At 45.0% G+C, this 22,030-nt stretch overlaps 1 protein-coding gene across 1 annotated transcript; it reads left to right on the top strand.

Moving 5' to 3' along the window:
* Positions 1–532: 532 nt before the first annotated feature.
* LOC309853293 (NACHT, LRR and PYD domains-containing protein 8-like) lies at positions 533–21,460 on the top strand (the record flags this gene model as incomplete). The annotated part of the gene is made up of 7 exons (XM_082711132.1): positions 533–755; positions 2,591–2,665; positions 4,479–6,078; positions 9,892–10,002; positions 15,680–15,850; positions 18,036–18,206; positions 21,286–21,460. The coding sequence occupies 7 exons, from the start codon at positions 533–535 to the stop codon at positions 21,458–21,460; spliced, it is 2,526 nt and encodes an 841-aa protein (XP_082567258.1).
* Positions 21,461–22,030: the final 570 nt, after the last annotated feature.

The following is a 22,030-nucleotide window of genomic DNA, read 5'->3' as shown; positions in this document are numbered from 1 at the left end:
CAAAAAAGAAGCAGAGAGGTGCTGTGATTTGGCCACTTACCTTGCTAATACATGACATCAAGAATAAAAGCTACAGAATGGATTTAAGTCCAAACCCTAAGCCTGAATACTGGACAGGTCCTTAGGTTTTTCCACAAGCAAAGAACCTTGAGGGGGAAAGGAGCTAAAGAGAATATCTGGTGCATTGTATACTCTACCAGATATGGATTAGATAAATCTGTCTTCTTGAGTGGGTTTTCATTTATTTATATTTTCATGTCTCCACAGGTCTTGTCTGTTGTCTCTTCCGACTGATTGTCGTCATCACTGGCACAAAGGTTCTACGTCTTGAGTGGAGATGAGTGATGTGAATCTGAAGTCTGTCCCTTTTATCTGCTCTTCCTCCAGTTCTTCCTCTCAGTCTTCCCCCTGTTCTTCCTCTTCCTCTTCTAGCACTCCTTCTCCTTGTTATTTAATCTCATCCTTGATGTCCTCTGCCTCCTCCAACTCTCCTTTTGAAAATGGAGTCATGCTGTACATGGCTTATTTAAGCATGGAGGGGCTGCAAACATTCAAGCAGCTTTTAGTGGATGAGAACCCCAGGCCTGGATCAGTCCAGATCACCTGGGACCAGGTGAAGACAGCCAGATGGGGAGAGATGGTTCATCTCTTGGTGGAGTTCTTCCCTGGACGACTAGCTTGGGATGTGACTCATGACATATTTGCCAAGATGAACCAGACAGAATTGTGTCTTCGGGTACAGATGGAGCTAAATTGTGAGTAGTAATCTGGTATACAAAACGGGGCTGGGGGGATACCTGGGTGGCTCAGTCAGTTAAGCAGCTGCCTTCGGCTCAGGTCATGATCCCAGGGTCCTGGAATCGAGTCCCACATTGGGCTCCTTGCTCAGCAGGGAGCCTGCTTCTCTTTCTGCCTGCCACTCCCCTTGCTTGTATTCTCTCTCACTCTCTCTCTAGCAAATAAATAAATAAAATCTTTAAAAATTTTTTATTATGTTTATTTAGACACTGTAGAGTACATCATTAGTTTTTTATATAGTTCAATGATTTATTAGTTACATATAACACCCAGTGCTCATCACAACACATGCCCTCCTTAATACCCATCACTCTCTTACCCCCTCCCCCCATTCCCCTCCCCTCTGAAACCCTCAGTTTGTTTCCCAGAGTCTCTCACGGTTTGTCTCCCTCTCTGATTTCTTCCCATCCCTTTCCCTCCCTTCCCTATGATCCTCTGCACTATTCTTTATGTTGCACACCTGAGTGAAACCATATGATAATTGTCTTTCTCAGCTTGACTTACTTCACTCAGTGTAATCCCCTCCAGTCCCGTCCATGTTGATGCAAATGATGGGTATTCTTCCTTTCTGGTGGCTGAATAATATTCCATTTTATATATGCACCACATCTTCTTTATCCATTTGTCTGTTGAAAGGCATCTCTGTTCCTTCTACATTTGGCTATTATGGCCATGGCTGCCATGGCCACAATAAACAAAATCTTTTTTAAAAATGGGAAAGGGTTTGAGTATTAAAGAACTAAATACTTTACTGAGTACCCATACTGGCCACCTGAACAAGAAGGCAAATAGTGGAGTATGATGATGACTGACCCCCAAACCCAAAGACCATCACATTAGCATAGTTTTAAAAAACTTAACCAGATACTGCTTATCTGGTATGTGTATATACTCTATCTTCATTATTGATGGATTCCATGTTTGTGAATTTGCCTATTCACTGAAATTTATTTTAACTCCAAAATCAGTCATTGTGGCACTTTTATAGTCATTTATGGACATGTAGGTTGGAGAAAAATTGGACACTGATGGTCCCAGCTGCAGCTGAATAAAGCAGTGCTCTGCCTTCTGACCTGTGCCCTCATCCTGTAAATAAGTGTCCTTTCCACAGTCTATTTGGTGTCACTTATTTATGTTTCTGTGTATCTCATTGGTGTTTAACCTGTCCCCCAAGTGTGGCGGTGAAGGGATGTTCATGAATCAATAATACATATTGAATAAGATTTCTTTGAACAAAAACACACGTAGACCATGGTTATCCATTGAAGAGCCGAAATGTTGTAAGCAGAGGCTACAGGAATCTAACCCTGTATTCATGGGGGTGCAGTATTGGTTATTTGAATATTCACAGTAATTTTATAGAACTTAAATAGCCCAAGTAAGAGGAGTTAGTGACTATGTATGTGTGTACACACATGATTATTTTTATATACATCTAAATATGTACATACACAGACACATGCACACATATATGAGCACACTCATAGATTTTAAAGTGTGCATGTATGTCATACACACATATGCATGTATGTTTGTGTATATCATTCCCTCTGTGTTTGGATGACCTATCGGTTTATGTTATTGAATACTTCTTCAGTACATCCTAAAACAGCACCATTTTCTTACTTCCTAGCATCATGGTGGAGCCTAGGCCATTTTCTTCACCCTGGACTAAGGTGGTGAGAGAATGGGACTCTGGGATCCTAACCTGAAAGGGCCTGTTGCTTCCATGTGGCTTTCCCTATCTTGTCAGTCATTCCAGTGTGACAGTCTCCTTTCTTGTCTATTCCAGACATTCTACCCAACCTGGAGCTCGAGGACTTGAACCCAAGAGAAATGCCATTGAATTTGGAGGAAGGAGAATCTGGTATGTGCTGGCATTTTGACAAAGCCTGGAGGAAAATGGGCTTTGGGTTGGGGTAAGAAGCTCAGTTCCTGGGGAGAGACTGATAGTAAATTAGTATGTCAGTGTCTGTTCAATGAATCAGAATTTTAAGAAAAAAAAGAGTAGTTACAGACACACTTAACTCAGAAGTCCAGCCACTAGCCCAGCGGGAGGCATCGAACAATGTCAAGAGACATCACTTCTGTCTTTCTCCTGGCTCCCTCTTTTTCCGTGGGACTCAGCCTTGAGTGGTCCCTCCTATCACAGTGGCCATCTTGGCCACAGCTACCTCACCCATACATTGTGCCTGCTTACCACCATTGGCAGAAAGAGGAATATTTTCTCATTTCTCCAAGCACTCATCGCTGAACTGATTCAGCTGAATGAACTGAGGTCATGAGCTCAACAATGAATGAAATGATGAAGCGCCCTGGTTGGTTAAGACTGGCCCACATACTTCAGAGAGAGCTTGGTGGTAGAGCCACCCACAGCCCAACAGAACAGACCAAGAGTGTCAAGGGGTGGTTTTCCAAAGAACCACTGGAGTGCTATTGCCAGATGGGAACAGTTGGTAGGCAAAAAAACAAAAAAAACAAAAACAAACAAAAACAAACACAATAATAATAAATAAATAAAATAAATAAATTTTAAAAATACAGCAAATACCTTAAACCCTCCTCTTCTCCACTCCACCATCCTGAAGCATCAAAAGTTGGATTCTAGAAAGAATTATGTTCATGTGAATCAAGTTTGCACTTCCCAGTCAGGTTGTATGAACAGATGAGGTCAAAAGGAACTGAGGGCCCCAGGGCAACACTCTAATCTGTTAGGAAAGCACACGGAAAGTTGGGTATGGGATCCCCAGTCTAGCCATTCAACAAACACTAGAGGGCTGATGGTTCTGACACCACAGTCTGAGCCAGAGTTGTGAAGTCTACTTATTTTGGAGATGGCAGGCTTGAGGCTTAGAGCTTCTGTGATTTGCTTACCCTCATAAACCCAATAAGTAAGTAGACCTTGAACTTGCAGTAAGCTTCCTCCTATCTGTCAGCTGGAGGTGGAGGGAAGGAAGTCAGAGTCAGACATCATGTATAATTTGTAAAGTTTCCTGTTAATAGGAGGGGAGAGAGAATCACAGGTTGAGATAAAGGCTGTGACAGATCCTATTAACTCCCTACCCCACATCTCATGTGTTGACAGAATCCAATTTATTTAGGGATAAAGTGGACCCATCCCTAAGGGAAATACTTTTTCTCCAGGTTTCCTTAAAGTTGGGGTTATCCATCTGATGGCTCTAGGCCATGCGATACAAGTAGAAGCCTCCTGAGTGTTTCCGTTTGTACCGATGGAAGTATACATGAGCTGCGAACATGTCCCTTCTCCCCACGATTTCTGCTTTGAGTGCAAATATAACTCACGACATAATGATGACATAATTACAATAGCAATCCCCTCATCATGAGGCAAGAGGTGCAGAGGTCGTACTTACAGAAATGTGGTGTTACTTGGCCCTGAAGCTACAGAACCACCCTGCCCATTTCAACAGCTTTACACACAGATCCCCCTATTTCTTAAGGAAAAAGCAGTCCTTCTCCGTTTAAGCCACTACGAGTTGACTTTTCTGATTACTCATGGCTTCTTTATTGGTGCAGGGCTGTCAGGAAAAGAGCATGGTGTGTGCAGGTGTGTTATGGGGCTTGATGTAGATGTCAAGGTTAGCTTTCTTCTCGTTCAATTGGTTCTCGTACACAACTCTGACCCTGTACTCTGTCTCTCTCCCACCCTGCTAATCTAGATAAAATACAGGAGTACAAAGTGCACGTGACGAATGAGTATTCCATGATGCAGACGATGACCACCTGGTCTGGGAGCCATGCAGACTTCTTCTACCAAGACATAGAGAGACACGAGAGGTTCTTACCATGCCTTTTTCTTCCCAAAAGACCTCAAGCCAAACAGCCCAAGACTGTGGTCCTACAGGGAGTCGCCGGGGTTGGAAAAACAAGTTTGGCCAAAAAGGTGATGCTGGAGTGGGCAGAAAACAAGTTCTACCGCCACAAGTTCCGGTGTGCTTTCTACTTCCATTGCCAGGAAATGGCTCAGGTGGACGAGCAGAGCTTCGCAGAGCTGATTGCCCATAAGTGGCCTGGGTCACGGTCTCTCATGTCCAAGATTATGTCCAAACCAGACCAACTTCTGCTCCTCTTTGATGGCTTTGAGGAAGTGTCACTGACCCTCACGGATAGACCAGCTGACCTGAGTGATGACTGGATCCAGAAATTGCCCGGGCCTGTCCTCCTGGCTAGTCTGCTGAGCAAAAGAATGCTTCCTGAAGCCACCTTACTGATCACCTTCAGGTTCACATCTTGGAGGAAGCTCAAGCCCTTCCTGAAACACCCCTCTTTCATAACACTCATGGGGTTTAGTATGGCAGAGAGAGCCAAGTACTTCAGGACATATTTTGGAAACAAGAGGGATGCTGATGAAGCCTTGAGGTTTGTCACGGGAAACACAGTTCTCTTCTCCATGTGTCAGGTCCCTGCAGTTTGCTGGATGGTGTGTTCCTGTCTGAGACAGCAGATGCAGAGAGGAGCAGACCTTGCACAGGCATATCCAAATGCCACAGCTGTTTTTGTCCAGTATCTGTCTGGCTTCTTTGCCACCAAGCCTGGAAGCCCTCCCAGAAACACTCATCAGACACGACTGGCAGGTCTGTGTTATTTGGCCGCAGAGGGCATGTGGAACATGAGATGGGTGTTTGACACGAAAGACCTTGAGCAGGCCAAGCTGGATGAGACCGCTGTTGCTACTTTTCTCCGTATGAATATTTTTCAAAGGGTGGCAGGTGATGGAGACCGCTATGCATTTGCCATTCTAAGCTTCCAGGAGTTTTTTGCTGCCTTCTTGTACGTTCTGTGCTTCCCCCAACGACTCAGAAATTTCCGGGTGTTGGACCGTGTTCAGATCATACGCCTGATAGCATATCCCGGAAGAAAGAAAAACTACCTTGCTCAGATGGGGCTCTTCTTATTTGGCCTTTTAAATGAAAAGTGCGCTTCAGCTGCAGAGAAGTCATTTGGATGCAAGCTGTCCCTGGGCAACAAGAAGAAGTTGCTGAAAGTGGCAGCCCTGTTGCATGAATGTAGCCCACCCACACTGCACCACGGTGTCCCGCAGCTGTTCTACTGTCTGCATGAGATCCAGGAGGAGGCATTTGTGCGTCAGACCCTAAGCGATTGTCAGAATGCTACTTTGATCATCAGCAAGAAGAAAGACATGCAAGTGTCTGCCTTTTGTCTTAAGTACTGTCAACGTCTGCGGGCTCTAGAACTGACTATGACCCTGACTATCCCCCACGTGGGCACACTCAGCCTGGATCCCCTCCATTCTGCTGAGTGAGTGCTCTCATCTCTCCTTTGGCAGCTTGTGTTTCCCAGGGATCTTGCCTACCATTCCCCAGGCATTCAGGGCGACCAGCTGTCCTGAGGTCGTTCCTCACACACGGTGCTGCTAGGATGCAGATTTCCGTGCTAAAACTGGGAGAATCCTGGAAGCAAGATGATTTGTTCACTTTCCTTATCTCTATCCTGCCTGCCCTCCCCTCCCTTATATGTGGGGACCTTATTACACCTGTCATCCCCACTTCTGCATATCACCACCTTGCCAGTCCCTAGGGAAGTGCTGTCCAATGGGACTTTCTATCACGGTGGAAATCCACGAGCTATGTGACACCAGGAACAGTTGGACTACGGCTCTTGGGACTGAGGCAGTGCATTTCAAATCTTATTTAACTTCAATTAATTTAAATTTGAGCAGTCGCATGTAGCTAGTGGCTGCTGTATCAGGCAGTGCAGCTCCAAGGGAGATTTCCTTTCAATGCAAAAACATCACTTCCATTTTTAGATGGTGAAAAAAGAACTGAAAACCACTTGTCCTCATCAGGGGACTGTCACATCTCCCTTCTTATTTTCCTACCAAACACCTTGAAAACACCATTTCTAGTCACTGTTTCTTCCCTACTCCCCGCTGTGATTTGGAGTGGGTGTCCTGGCTTCCTGGGCAAGAGTTTGAGTTCTCCATTTCCTCCCAGAACTAACTGTGCGTCTTTGGACAAGTTCACTTAACTTTTCTGGGTCGCTGTTTCTTCATGAGTAAATGATTTTTTTTAAATGGTGCAAGGTGAAAAAATAATGAATACTGTTTTTCTGAAAATAAATTAATTAATTTTAAAAAAGGTAAAAAAAAATGGTACAAGGTTTTTTGAAGGTTAAGTGCATGCATGATATGCATGATACACCAAGCCTGTCCCAGCCTTTAGCTCCTACCAATAAAAACAAGATACAATTACTAATGTGATTTTTATTCCCACCATTCCACTGAAACTCTCACAGAAGATCTATATTTAAACAAGTATAGTGAATTTATTTTTTCTTAAAAAGCGACAGTTTGTACTGACCACTCATTTTTTCGTACAGTTCTCATACTGGTTCATATTTTTTTTAGCCATTGCTCTATACCAGACACAGTGCCAGGTATTTTTACTTTATGTGAATTATTCCTTTAAACGTTGCCAATGGGCACCATGAAGTAATGGAGGTCAGGTAGATTTGTAACTTGTCCAAGGTCACACAGCCATTCCCCAGGAAACTGAAATAAACTGAAATTGGACCTCTGATGGCTATGATGTAAAGCCAGAAAACTAGACTTAGGCTGGGGATTTGAGTCACAGGAGGGAGCACAATCCTTTTTGCTGCAAAATTAGAGTGCTTCTCTCATTCCCTAGTTGCTCTATGTAAAGAAGCCGTAGTCTCTTCCAGACACGTGGTTTTTTCCATGAAAGCCAGCATAACGTAAGTGTGTTGATGGGTTGTTGTCAGATTCTTTTTAAATATCCTCTAATAGTCTGATACATGGCTAGATAAATCACATGGACCTCTTCTGAAGTTAGGGGACATCTAGGTTCTGCTCTCTTCGTTGTCACGTCAAACGGTGCCCCATCTTCATCAGGTACATGTGAGTGCCCGGTAAGCAGAGGTAAGCAAATTAAGCCTGGTTGTTTTTATAAATAAATCTTAATTGGATGTCAGCCATGCTTGCCTATGACAGCTGTTCCAACTGCCACCACATGGCTATGCCAGAGTTGAGAGGCTTCCACAAATCGCTTGGGCTATGAAAGCCTAATATATTTGCTGGCACTTACAGAAGAAGTTTTCCGACCCCTGTGCTAGGGTATATATATTTTTAAAGATTTTATTTATTTATTTGACAGAGATCACAAGTAGGCAGAGAGGCAGGCAGAGAGAGAGAAAGGGAAGCAGGCTCTCCACCAAGCAGAGAACCCAATGTGGGGCTCAATCCCAGGACCCTGGGATCATGACCCGAGTCGAAGGCAGAGGCTTTAACCCACTGAGCCACTCAGGTGCCCCATAGGGTATATTTTTAGAAAAGGAATTGCCCAATCACAGATTGTACACATCACATCACATTAACTTTCTATCACAGATAGCCCCCAGTGGCTCTCCAGGGAGCCTTAGGGTCTCTTGCATGGGATGATCACATGGGAAAGACTACTCTGTGTCTTCTCACCACATCCATGAGCAGCTCCACAGCTCCCTGTTGCACATGGTTGGTCTTCCCAACAAAGACCTCCAAAGTCTAACCATAATGTCTTGAGATATGTCTGAATAATTTTAAAACCTAACATTGGCGGAACTCTTAAAAGGTGAGAAATTGGGGCACCTGGGTGGCTCAGTGGGTTAAGCCTCTGCCTTCGGCTCAGGTAATGTCCCAGGGTCCTGGGATTGAGCCCCACATTGGGCTCTCTGCTCAGCGGGGAGCCTGCTTCCTCCTCTGTCTCTCCTGCTTCTCTGCCTACTTGTGATCTCTCTGTCAAATAAATCTTTTTTTAAAAAAGGTGAGAAATTTCCTTCATGTTGGTCATCTGTTGATAACTTTTGGGACAGTTCTTGAAGAGGGTTTGTATACTTACCCCAGCTTTTTGGAGCTGTGATTGACATATAGCCTTGTGTACGTTTATGCATACAACATAGTGATTTTCTATATGTACACATCGCAAAAGGATTACCACAATAAGGTTACTTAATATATCCATCTCCTCACCTACTTACAATGTGTGTGTGTGTCTGATGAGAACTTTTATTCTCAAATGACTTTCAAATACACAATATGGTATCGTTCCTGATAGTCCCAGCTGATAGTCACCCCCTAGAATATATTCATCTTATAACCTATCTTATAACTGATATACCTTTGACCACCTGTATCCACTTCCTCACCCTCATACATGGAGTTCGTATTTTTTTAATATCAATTTTATTGATTTTACTTAAAAATTATCTTTCCATAATTATAAAAATTGTTAAAGTATGTGCAAAATACTTTGTATTGCTTTTATGTGTTTGCATTTAAAATGGGTGGGAAAGGCACATGGTTTTATTTTATGGGATTTCGTTCTGAACGAAGATGACATGCTAGTGTAAAAAGTTTTCTGAAATTTTCTTTTTTCATCTAATACATCTTAGAACTATTTTAATGTGTGTGTATACCTTCTTCAGTGAGGTGTCCTACAGTCTTCTGGGTGCACTGGAGACTATTAAAGCAGTTCCCCCCTCATTTGCAACTATCTAATACAAACAGCATGAAAGAAAAATCCTCACAGAGTCTCTTGGCCAGTCTCTCTGAAAAGACTGCACAGGGGAAAATGAAGGGGAAAATTAGCAGGTTCTTCCAGAGTCCAGCTACATCTCATATTGGTCTAGCCGTGGATTTTCCTTTCCTGCACTCACCATGCCAAAAGAAATTAATTTTTCCCTTATTCTGTTCCTACATAGACTTTTTTCTTTTTTAATAATTTTATAAGCAAAGAGTAAGACTATAAGATAAAGCTATAATTCAATCTCTGCCCCCATAGAAATCCTAAGTGATTAAAACAACTCTCTTTCTTCCTAAGTCATGGGGAAATCTAGATATTCTTATTTAAGACCACAAGTCTTCCTGGAATAAAATGAGAACTCTTGCAGTGGTATTCCTGGGCATTTTTTTTTTTTTAATGAGAGAGACTTACTGGAATTGGAAAGACTCTGTGATCACAACCAGGGCTGGGAACATCAGCCCTGGGTTTACAAGTAGATTTTCTCAAGTTTCACCTCTCACAATAATTTGTGTTCTCTTTCTTCCCTTGCACATAGACCAGAAAGCAGTGACCAGTGTTTTCTCTGGTGGCAAGAATTCTGCTCCGTGTTTAGGACACATGAGAATTTGGAAGTCCTGACTTTGACCAACACTTCTTTGGAGGCTGAGTCAGTGAAGGTTCTTTCTGCGGCTCTGAGACATCCTGGGTGTAAACTGCAAAAACTCATGTGCGTACAAACAGACCTTGGCTGGAAGGAATTCCACCGAAAGAGTCTGTTCCCCATCTGGTTTTTCTACCCCCTCTCTGCTCACCTAGACTTGCAGAAAGCATCCGTGTGTACTGTTTTCCCCTTCCAGTCTTACAGAGGCAGAACAGATGCACAACATTGAGGAAGTGTTCAGCTGTGCATCATAATGTCTTGATGTGCATGTATTGCAGATTGATCACCTTCGTAAGTTAATATTCATCACCTCCTAGAGCGGCCAAAGTTCCTTTTGGTGAGAAGGATCTTCTCTCTTGGCAACTCTCAAATACACCGCCCAGCCATGCTGACGGCAGTCCTCAGGCCCTACAGCACATTCCCAGTGTTTTTGCATCTGGTACCTACGAGCCTGTACCCTTTGACCGCCCTCACCCAATTCCTCAACCTCCTGCCTCTGACACCACCACCACCAACAATAACCCTGATCTCTTTTTCTGAGTTTTGGGTTTGTTTGCTTTTTGAGGTTCCACCCATTAATGAGATCATTTTTCCGAAAAGGACATACAAATGGAGTTGTTTTCCCCATTTCACAGATGAGCAAACTGGGGCACAAGGTGATACTGTTGATACATACCTAAAATATGGATTTTTAATTTTTTTTAATTTAAATTCAATTAACCAACATATAATACATCACTAATTTCTGATGTAACATTCAATGATTTGTTATTTGCATATAATGCCCAGTGCTCATCACATCACGTGCCCTCCTTCATGCCCGTCACCCAATTACCCCAGCCCCGACCCACCTCCCCCAACCTGGAAACAACCCAGTGTGTTTCCCGGAGTCAAGAATCTCATGCACATCTTGACTTGAGTCCATTCTCCTAGCCACTACAACATGCTCTCTCTCACTCTCTGCTTTTTAAGATCCAGAAACCCAATAACTCATCAGAATTCCTTGAAATAGCCCACCAGACATCACGTGGTCCCTAGCCAGTATTTGACCAATTTTGTCTCCTGTTATTATGATGACTATTAATAGCACCCACATACTGAGTGGGCACTGTACACCAAGCCCCGTGCAAAGCCAATTATGGGTATCGTGTACATTAGCTCTCACCTGCATCTTAAGGAGAAGGCATCAAGCACTCTCTAGTGGCCCTGATGCTGAAGCCTGGAAGGTACGTAACCCACATAAGGATCACCCAACCAGGGAGGCCACACTAAGCTGAGGACCCAGTGCAGACCTCACAGGAAAGCCCTCATGTACTCCTAGATGAATTGAATCTAGAACTGATGAGCAAATGGGCAGGTGTTGGTCAAAAGGTACAGAGCTCCAGGTAGAAGTCAAATAAATTCTGGGAATCTGATCATCAGCAATGTGGCAGCAGTCAGCAATATTGTACGGTATCCTGCAAAGGATTCTCATTACAAAAAAAAAAAAAAGAAGAAGAAGAAGAAGAAGAAGAAGAAATGATAATTTTGTGACAGGATGACGGTGTTACCCAATGCCAAGGCAGTCACCATTTTGCAGTATATTAATGGATCCAATCAACATGTCCTGCAGCTTAAGCTTACACATTATTATGTGTCAATCACACCTCAGTAAGGAGATGAAATCTGATTGTAACCAGGCACTGCTTCCCTCTCCAGCTTCAGACGTGTGCATCCCTCCATGCTGAATGAGGACTTAATCCAAGTTTTGACTGAAAACCAGTATCTGAGCTACTTGGAAATACAAGGCACGGAAGTGAGACGTGAGGCCATGGAGTTTCTGTGCACAGCCTTGAAATGTCCGCAGTGCTATCTGCAGTGTCTGAGGTAAGACGAGCCTGGGGTCTGGCGAGACCCTGGTGCCCAGACTGTTCTTTCCGAGGTGGGGTTACATGCGCAGTCTTCCTATCATCCTTCTTTTGATCTCGTTGTTAGTTTTATTTGGCTTTTTTTTCTGAGGTGTACAATGTGATGACTTGATACACACACACATTGTTCTTAGTTCACAGGCTGTACAAAACCAGGTGGCCAGGAGACCTGGCCAACAGCCAAAGTCGGCCAACAGCCAAAGTCAGCCAACTCCCAGCGTGTGTTCCTGAGGTTGTTGCGTTTGTGCAGTGGGGTGCTCCCACTGTGTGTTAACAACTCCATGTCGGTGAATCAGCCACTGTGGGAGCATCACACTAGACATCGGCAAACCCTGCACATCAGGGCTTTTTTCTCCAGAGTCAGTAAACACTTACCAGCATCCTCACCAGACTTTCTGTGTGTTCCATCATCCTAATAAAGCTTGGGCAACCTCTTGTTTCCACCAGCCAACTCTGGTCCTTCACACCTGTCAGAGCTGAGTGGAGATGGAGACTTAGGTGGCTAGACCCGGAGGTGGCTCAGCACAGTAGTCGGGTAAAGGTCGATGTCAGGTGGAAATCTTGCTTAACAAGATGGTAGCTGTGATCTCATGGGACTGAAATCTCAGTTCTTTGTCTTGAAGATTGTTTGACAGAGAAATGTAAAATTTGTCCTGTTTCATAGATAGAGCCCAGTTGTAAGCCTGTGCCTGTTGGTTATGGCCCCAAGTGTCTATTATTTGATACTTTGTGACTAAGATGCTGAATTTGATGCACACTTACCAGCTGGAGGAGATGAGCATCCTTCCTGGAGTTGCTCTTGCATGAAGAACAAAGATGTGGGATAGTAGACGGTATATATGCAGCTATGTGGGTACCATTTTCCCCAGGAGTTCAGGCTTGGCATTTTTATGTGGACTCCATAGGCTGGAAGACTGCTCAGTTACCCCTAAAAGTTGGATTGATCTTGCCAAGGATCTTGGAAGTAACAAATGCTAATGCTAAGAAGTACCTGCCTGAGCAACATCTTCCTGGAAACATCACCAGTGGCCAGGGAAGCAAGGGCAGAAAGGAACTACTGGGACTTCATCAAGATCAAAAGCTTTTGCACAGCACAGGAAGCAGCTGACAAAACCAAAAGGGAACTGACAGAATGGGAGAAGAGATTCGCAAAGAACATATCAGATCAAGGGCTAGTATCCAAAATCTATAAGGAACTTAGCAAACTCAACACCCAAAGAACAAATAATCCAATCAAGAAATGGGCAGAGGACATGAACAGACATTTCTGCAAAGAAGACATCCAGATGGCCAACAGACACATGCAAAAGTGCTCCATGTCACTCAGCATCAGGGAAATACAAATCAAAACCAAAATGAGATCCCACCTCACACCAGTCAGAATGGCTAAAATTAACAAATCAGGAAATGACAGATGCTTGCGAGGATGCGGAGAAAGGAGAATCCTCCTCCACTGTTGGTGGGAATGTAAGCTGGTGCAACTACTCTGGAAAATAGCATGGAGGTTCCTCCAAACGTTGAAAATAGATCTACCCTACGACCCAGCAATTGCACTACTGGGTATTTACCCTAAAGATACAAATGTAGTGATCCCAAGGGGCACATGCACCCCAATGTTCATAACAGCAATGTCCACCATAGCTAAACTATGGAAAGAACCTAGATGTCCATCAACAGATGAATGGATAAAGAAGATGTGGTACACACACACACACAGGAATACTATGCAGCTATCAAAAAGCATGAACTCTTCCCATTAGCAATGACATGGTTGGAACTAGAGTGTATTATGCTGAGTGAAATAAGTCAATCAGAGAAAGAATTTTCATATGATCTCCCTGATATGAGGAATTTGAGAGGCAGGGCAGAGGGGCTCGTGGTGGGTAGGGAAGGAAAAAGTGAAACAAGTTGGGATCGGGAGGGAGACAAACCATAAGAAACTCTTCATCTCACAAAACAAACTGAGGGTTGCTGGGGGGAGGAGGGAGGGAGAGGGTGGTGGTGTTATGGACATTGGGGAGGGTATGTGCTATGATGAGTGCTGTGAAGTGTGTAAACCTGGTGATTCACAGATCTGTACCCCTGGGGCAAATAATACAATATATGTTAATAAAAATAATTTTTAAAAAAAGAAGTATCTGCCTGGAGACATTTGGGACGTATTGCCTGCCAGTGGACCGACTAGAGAGGCTATCGTAACTCTTGTTGTCATGACTGTTGTTCATGAGTTTGGTGAGTTGAGTGCTTCTGGGACAAGAGCATTAGTTGGACTACAGAGCTACAGAGAGCCTGGTTTATCTGTCCTCCCGCTTATGACCTAGAACCTCTCCAGCAGTTTTCCTTCCTCACCATTTGTATTGATTCCGGCCCCACTCTTCACGATAGCCTCTTTCAGCTGGGCCGAGCAGGCCCCTCATGTGTATATTCTTTTTTATTAAGATTTTATTTATTTGTTTGTGAGAAAGAGAGAGGGAGAACACAGAGAGAGAGAGGGAAAAGCAGACTCTCTGTTAAGCAGAGAGCCCGACGTGGGGCTTGATCCCAGGAGCCTGGGATCCTGATCTGAGCTGAAGGCAGATGCCCAACTGACTGAGCCACCCAGGCCCCTCTCACACATGTACACACAGCACCACAGTTCCACATTGCTTTGAATTTCACACAAGTGGCCTCGGCTAGGACATGTTCTTTTTCTGATCCACGGACATTTTTGTGCTCAGCTGCTTCAGAACCCTGTTCCCGTCACAGAGGAATGGTAACAATTGTGTAAATATGCAACAGTGTAGATTTCTGTCCTACCTGCCACTGAGGTTTGGCTGTTTGCACACACGCATGCGTACACACTGTGATGCACACTCCAGCAGTGGGGTCTCCGTGTCCCGGAGAACATCCCTCCTCCATTTCACCAGCTCATGTCTGGCGTCTTTGCACCAGCTTATGGTCGCACCAGCAGCTGAATGCCCTGTCCTGTACCTCTGAGTCCCCATTCAGCCGTCATTTCCCTCTGTATTCCCCCTGCTGGCCTTGCCAGTCGGCTGAGCAGGAGATAGCATCTCATTGTTTTAACCTCTATTTCCTTCATTACTATGAAAATGTTTCCATGACCTCTACAGTGAATGCCTGCCCACCTTTAAAGCAACTTTTTAAAAGCATATACATGTTTGTTTGTTTGTTTGTTTGTTTAGTGAGCATTGATTTTTATTTTTTTTATTTTTTTTTAAGATTTTATTTATTTATTTATTTGACAGAGAGAAATCACAAGTAGACGGAGAGGCAGGCACACAGAGAGAGCAGGAAGCAGGCTCCCTGCTGAGCAGAGAGCCCGATGCGGGACTCGATCCCAGGACCCTGAGATCATGACCTGAGCCGAAGGCAGCGGCTTAACCCACTGAGCCACCCAGGCGCCCCGAGCATTGATTTTTAAAGCTTGCAAAAGTCTGTCTCTCACAGACTCCAGTGTCTGTGAGTCTGAATACTGCCCACCCACAGTACCCATTGCATAGTCTTTAACTGTCAGTGGTCTCCTTCCCATTCTTCCTATCCCTATAACCATTCTCCTGACCCACGTCCCCTCCACTCCCCTAGTCTCACAGGAAGGCTGCTATCCTCTTCTTCAGGACTTGTTAGCCCTAAGAGGGGAGTAACAGAGGTGTGATGAGGCTTTTCACACCGAAAAGGGGAGCCCAGATGGCAGTGTTCATCTCTCAGTGCCGGGCAAAGAAAATCTGGGCGGGCACATGAATTAAAGTGGATTCTGTCTGTGTGTTTCTGTCCCCCAGACTGGAGAACTGTGAGCTCGCACTGCTTACCTGTAAAACTCTTACCTCCTCCCTCAAGAGTAATGAGATGCTGACCCATCTGAGCTTGGCAGAAAATACCCTGAAGGACGAAGGAACGAAAGAGCTTTGCAACGCCCTACAGTGTTCTACGTGTCCTCTACAGAGGCTTGTGTGAGTCCCAGATAGCCTCTTCTTGAGGGTCCCTGCAGTAGAATTGGGTGATTGACGGAACTGGCTGTGTGTGTGCACATAATCTTGATCATGAATTCTTTTTTTTTTTTTTAAGATTTTTTTAAGTTTATTTGACAGAGAGCAAGATCACAAGTAGGCAGAGGGGCAAGCAGAGAGAGAGGGAGAAGCAGGTTCCCTGCCAAGCAAAGAGACTGATGTGGGACTCGAGCCCAGGACCCTGAGATCATGACCTGAGCCGAAGGCAGAGGCTAACCCACTGAGCCACCCAGGCACCCCTCAATCGTGAATTCTTTAAATGATTTCCCTTATGTGTCAGGATATGTGATATTGTGATTTATAACACAAGAAATGTGTATTTGGTCTTTGTCCCTGTTTCTGGCACAAAGCTCCCTAAACTCTTGGAGAGAGTGGTGAGAGCTATGTGGTGAGAGCTATGAAAGTATCTTTTATTATGTTAATGACGTGACTTTGGGAAAGCACCCAAGGATGGGGTGTTGCTGTCCTAAGAACCAGCCTTGTGATTAGAGGGTTAGAACTTTAAGTCCTTCCCCATGACCTCTGGGGAGGGGAGAGGGGCTGGAGATGGAACCAGCCACCCATAGCGGATGATTTAGTTAATCATGCCTGTGTAATGCAGCCACCATGGAAGCCCCAAAGGACGGGGTCTGAGAGCTTCTGGGTGCGATGCTGGGCGAATGGCCCACCTGGAGAGGACCCGGAAGCTCTGTGTCCTCTCCCCATGCCTCCTCCCACGTGTCTCTCCCATCTGCTCTTCCTGAGTTCCATCCTTTTGCAGTAAAATGGTAATGTGACGAGTAAATGGCTTTCCTGGTTCCATGAGCTGCTTCCACAAATTAACCAAATCCAAGAAGGGGTTGTGGAAACCTGACTGGTGACTGGCATCCTGGGATGGGGCTGGAACCTGCAGTGGAAGGAACCGCAGCCTGGGCTTCGGGCCGGTGTCCGGGGGGAGTGAGGTGGGAGAACCTTCCAGTAGGACTAAGCCTTTAGCCTGCGCAATCTGGCGATTTGCGCATAGTGTCAGAATTGAGTTAATTTCTCTGATCCTATGAGTGTCTGGGAACTGTTTCTTAGTGTGGGGAGCCCCCCCCCCATACTCGTTGAAATGGGACTCAGAACATTGATGTCGGGTGCTTTTGTCCATTATTAACAGAAAATAAACTCAGACGGTCTTAAACCATAAAGAAATGTGCTAGCTCGTAAAACCAGAAACGGAGAAAGTGGCACGAAATATCCCTGAGCCCATGACACTTTCAGCTTCCCGGAGAAGAGCTGGGAGCGGTGCGGGGCTTCTGGAAACCGTCCAGCAGCTCTTCACAAGGTTAAACGTAGACCCAACATGGGAGTCAGCGACTCCTCCGCAAGGTGCGGAGCAGAGCAGAGGTGCACAGCAGAAACGGGAACGTACGTTCCCACTGAAATGTGCCCAGATGTTCACAGCGGCATGTTTACGAGAGTCAGAAGGTGGAAACAACCGAAGCGTTGATCAGCTGAGGCGTGATTAGAGTGTGTGCTGCATCCGTGTGATGGAACTGATTCAACGGTAGAGAGGAACAGTGCATTGAAATATGCTACATATGGATGCATCTCAAATATATTACGGTCAGGGCGCCCGGGGAGCTCAGATAATGGTCTCAGGATCCTGGGATTGAGCCCCGCATCAGGCGCTCTGCTCAGCAGGGATCCTGCTTCCTCCTCTACCTACTGCTCCCCCTGCTTGTGTGCTCTCTCTCTTTCTCTAACAAGTAAGTAAAAATCTTTAGGAAAAAATTATGGTAAATGAAATAAGCAATTTTTTTAGATCTCGTTGAGATTTGGATTTCAGTTCGTTTGGATGACTATCCAGAACCAGATAGAGACTGCTGGGGTTGGGGGGTAGGCTGGGGGAAGAAATTAGGAATTGAAAGGGTACAGGGTTTTCCTTCTTGGGGTGATGAAAATGTCCTAAAATTGTGACAAATGTGCACCTCTGTAAATATACTAAAAGATGCTGATTTGTACAATCTAAATAAATGAATGATACTGGTGATATTAGTAATATCTTATTAATGCTGTTATACAAAAAAAAAAAAAAAAAAAAAAAAGAAAGGAGTAAAATCTAAAGGTGTTTTGGTTGGTTTTCTTGACACGTGTTTCTTTGCAGCCTGAGAAACTGTGCCCTGACCTCTGACTGCTGTCCGGACCTGGTCTCCACTCTGGATAAAAACAAAAATTTGAGAAGCTTAGACCTTGGTTTTAATAGCCTGAAGGATGATGGCGTTATCCTGCTCTTTGAGGCCCTCATGAAACCCCAGTCTGGCCTTCAGATTCTGGAGTGAGTTACCCAGTCTCCACTTTTGTGACAATGGTCTGTAAAATTCTCTGAGCAGAATACGGAAAGGGTTTTTGCATTTCTGGATTTTTTCCTCCATTTAGTTGGAGGACTGGGCAGCCTCAGTGCAGGGTTGGGAAAGGGATTCCCCAGACTGGGAACTTCTTCCCCTGGGGAGTTGTTAGAGATGCAAATCATTGCACTGTTATTTTCTCTGTCTGGCTTATTTCATTCAGCTCAATGCCCTCCAGGTGCATCTAATGGGATTTCCTTCTTTCTTAGGGCTGGATAGTATCCCATCGTGTATAAATACCACATTTTCTTTATCCATTCACCTGTTGATGGGCAAGGAGGCCGTCTCTGTGTGGTAGCTACCATGGGTCATGCTGTAGGGAATGAGATGCTGGTGTCTCTTGGAGACCCTGGTTCCAGGTCCTTAGATGGGGACACGGAGGTGGGGTTGCTGGGTCATGTGGAGCTCTGGGGGTGAGCCTGCTGAGCCCTTGACCTTCATGCCCAGGCAGCTCCCATGCATGGTGCACTTAGAGGACCCTTGTTCTAGGAAATGGTCTTCCATTCAGCAGAAATGTCTTTATTGGCTGTGGACCCATGCCTGACATGGCTGGTCTTCTGAAATCGACCTTTGTACTTAGGGATTCTCATATACATATAATTTTTTGTCTTCTTCTCCTAAATGGTCTCGGTGCTCACATGCACACCAGACAGCAATTTGATAAGATTCATCCTATTTTTAATTCGTATCATGGTTACATTAAGTATTTGGAAAAGATTTGGAAACAGCTCTTCTCTGGTGATCAGTGGATGAAACGGTTTTTGCCTCTTTTCTGCCCACATTTGCTGTTCCCTATTAGTGTAATCTGGGTTTGTAGACTAAATCATCACAATCATTGTTTTCTGTTACCTCTCTAGTTTCTTAGGTTCGTCCTGATAATGGATTTCATTTATTTATAATTAGCTAGTCTAAGGATATTCAGTGTTCACTGTAACTCGTGATTTTTTTTTTAAAGATTTTATTTATTTATTTGACAGAGATGACAAGCAGGCAGAGAGACAGGCAGAGAGAGAGGAGGAAGCAGGCTCCCTGCTGAGCAGAGAGCCCGATGCGGGGCTCGATCCCAGGACCCCGGGATCATGACCTGAGCTGAAGGCAGCGGCTTAACCCACTGAGCCACCCAGGCGCCCCGTGATTTTTTTTTTTTAATTTTATGACGCCTAGGTGGCTCAGTCAGTCATGCACCAGACTCTTGATTTTGGCTTAGGTCACGATCTCAGGGTCGTGAGATAGAGCCCCAGGTCGGGCTCTGCTCTCAGTATGATGCCTGCTGGAGATTCTCCTCCCTCTCCTTCTGCCCTTCCTCACACACTCTCTTATTGGCTGTGGACCCATGCCTGACATGGCTGGTCTTCTGAAATCGACCTTTGTACTTAGGGATTCTCATATACATATAATTTAAATTATATTACATATAATAAGAAAAATATTTTTCAAGATTTTTTTTTTAATTTTAAGTAATCTCTACACTCAACTTAGGGCTCAAACTCCCAACCCTGAGATTAAGAGTCCCATGTGCTACCAGCCAAGACGCCAGGCGGCCCAGGTCATGATTCCTTTTCTCCAGAAACTGAATCTTGGGTTTTAGACATTGATTTCTCTCTTAGATTGTGTGAAGTATATTTTCAAGAAGGAAACAAATTTCCAGATGAGCATTTATGTGGTGTCCTCTAAGCCTTTGATCATGTGAGATGACTTTTTTAATCTGTGTTCACTGATGAGCAGTGACTTGGCTGAGTATAAAATTCATGGATCGTCCCCCACCCCAAACTTCTTGATCTAAAAATCCCCTAGATTTCATTCTGTGGGATTCTGGTCTTGTAGAAAAGCCATCTACACTTTCCCCAAGAAGATCCCAGACTTCTGTTGCTTATTCTCCTCATTTAAAAAAAAAAAAAAAAAAAAAAAAAAGGCCCTCACACCCCTGCAGGTCTTACTCATGGTTAGAATTACTTTAGAATGACTCTCCCTCCTCCTTCTGTTGAAGTGATTTGCGTGACTGATCAAGATTAAGGAATGTTTCCCCTGGTGTGCAGAGGGAAAAGCAGGTGCCTCCCTGGGGGTCAGGGTCCAGGCCATTCCTCACTAATGAGAAGCTGGTGCGTGCCCTTTTGGCTTGGGCAGCTGTTTCCAGCTTGTCACTTCTCAGCTAGCAGAGGTTCACAGGGCGGGGGAGGCCACTGGAAAGAAAGCCAAGGATGCACACACAAAAGACGCAGGGACCCCCAGGGTCCCTCTGTCCTGTCTGCTTTACACTGCTTGTCATAGCCTTGCTCCGAGGGAGATTGTACTTTGTGTTCAAAAATGGGACCCGAGATGCCTGGATGGCTCAATGGGTTAAGCGTCTGCCTTCGGCCCAGGTCATGATCCCAGGGTCCCGGGACCGAGTCCCACATAGAGCTCCCTGCTCAGCGGGAAGCTTGCTTCTCCCCCTGCTTGTGTGCTCTCTCTATATATCTAACAAATAAATAAATAAATATAATATTTAAACAGAAACAAAAATGGAACCCCAAGTGCCCCCTTTCTGTACCTTTCGCTCAGCTACACACCACTTTGTCTTTTTTGCCCACTCTGGATTTCTGATAAGCGGTGCTCTCCTGTGGCCTGGCTCCTTTCTGGGCCGGCCTCTCCTGCTGAGCCGTGAGCACAGGGGGACCTGTCCACAGAGGAACCAGAACCCCTTGCACACTAGAATAGTTAAATCAACTATGTTCTTCGAATAGATTTATTTGGTGACCTGCCTCCTCGCCCCACCCCCAATCACATATGCATTCCGGGAAGCCGGGGATGTTTTCTTTACTGTGGCATCAACAACACCCAGGGCAGAGCCTGATACACAGGGACTTCTAAATAAATATTTTTTAAATGGACAAAATTAATGCACGGTGACAATTTTGGAAAGAGGTAATGTGGCTCAACTTCTTGGAGTTGGGGCTTAGAGGGTTGGGATGGGCTGAGCTCTCAGAGGTGGGGCACAGTGACTCGTCTACTGTCTGCTTCCCCCGCTAGGCTGGAGAAGTGTCTGCTCACCGCTGTGTGCTGCCAGGCTATGGCTTCCATGGTCCTGCACAACCAGAGCCTCAGATACCTGGACGTGAGCAAGAATGACATCGGGCTCAGGGGCAGAGAGCTCCTGCGGGAGGCCTTCCAGCAGCGCAAGGGGGAAAAGAAGGTTGTTCTGTAAGTCTCTGCTGGGCTCCCTGTGCAGAAACAGCCACCCAAGCAAAGCTCCTCAGAAAGAGGGAGACTCTGGACCCAAAAGGCTAGTGCAGAAGTTGCTAGTGTCCCTTGTCTCATTTCCTTGGGGTTTAGAGTCTCCTTTAGTGTCTGATCAAACCCCTAGCTCCTGCTTCTGCCTGATGGGAATATTGACCTGGATGCTCCCATTTGATTTTAAATTCTTCCTATCTTTCACTTTCTACCCTAGTCCTAACTGATTAATTACCACTCACCAGCCATAGGGCTCTGAACAGGTTCCTTTACCTTTCTGAGTCTGTTCCCGCATCTGTGAAATGGTCTGGCTGCTTCCTCAGTGGAGATGTGAGGATGGAAAGGAAGTGTGTCCATGAAGCCCTGTGCCTGAAACTGGGACCTTCTCAGTCAGCCGTGGATTCTGGGTGGGTGGAGGTTGTAATGATACCTGGTGTAGTCTTTGTCTGTTGCCCTGTGACAAAATACCTCAAAGTTTAGTCACTTGACACAACACATGATTTTCCTTACAAAATTTCTGAGGGTCGGAAATATGGAAGCAGTT

This window comes from Mustela nivalis (genome assembly GCF_964662115.1).
Source record: "Mustela nivalis genome assembly, chromosome: 18".
Classification (NCBI taxonomy): domain Eukaryota; kingdom Metazoa; phylum Chordata; class Mammalia; order Carnivora; family Mustelidae; genus Mustela; species Mustela nivalis.
This window is presented reverse-complemented; position numbering and strand designations above follow the sequence as displayed.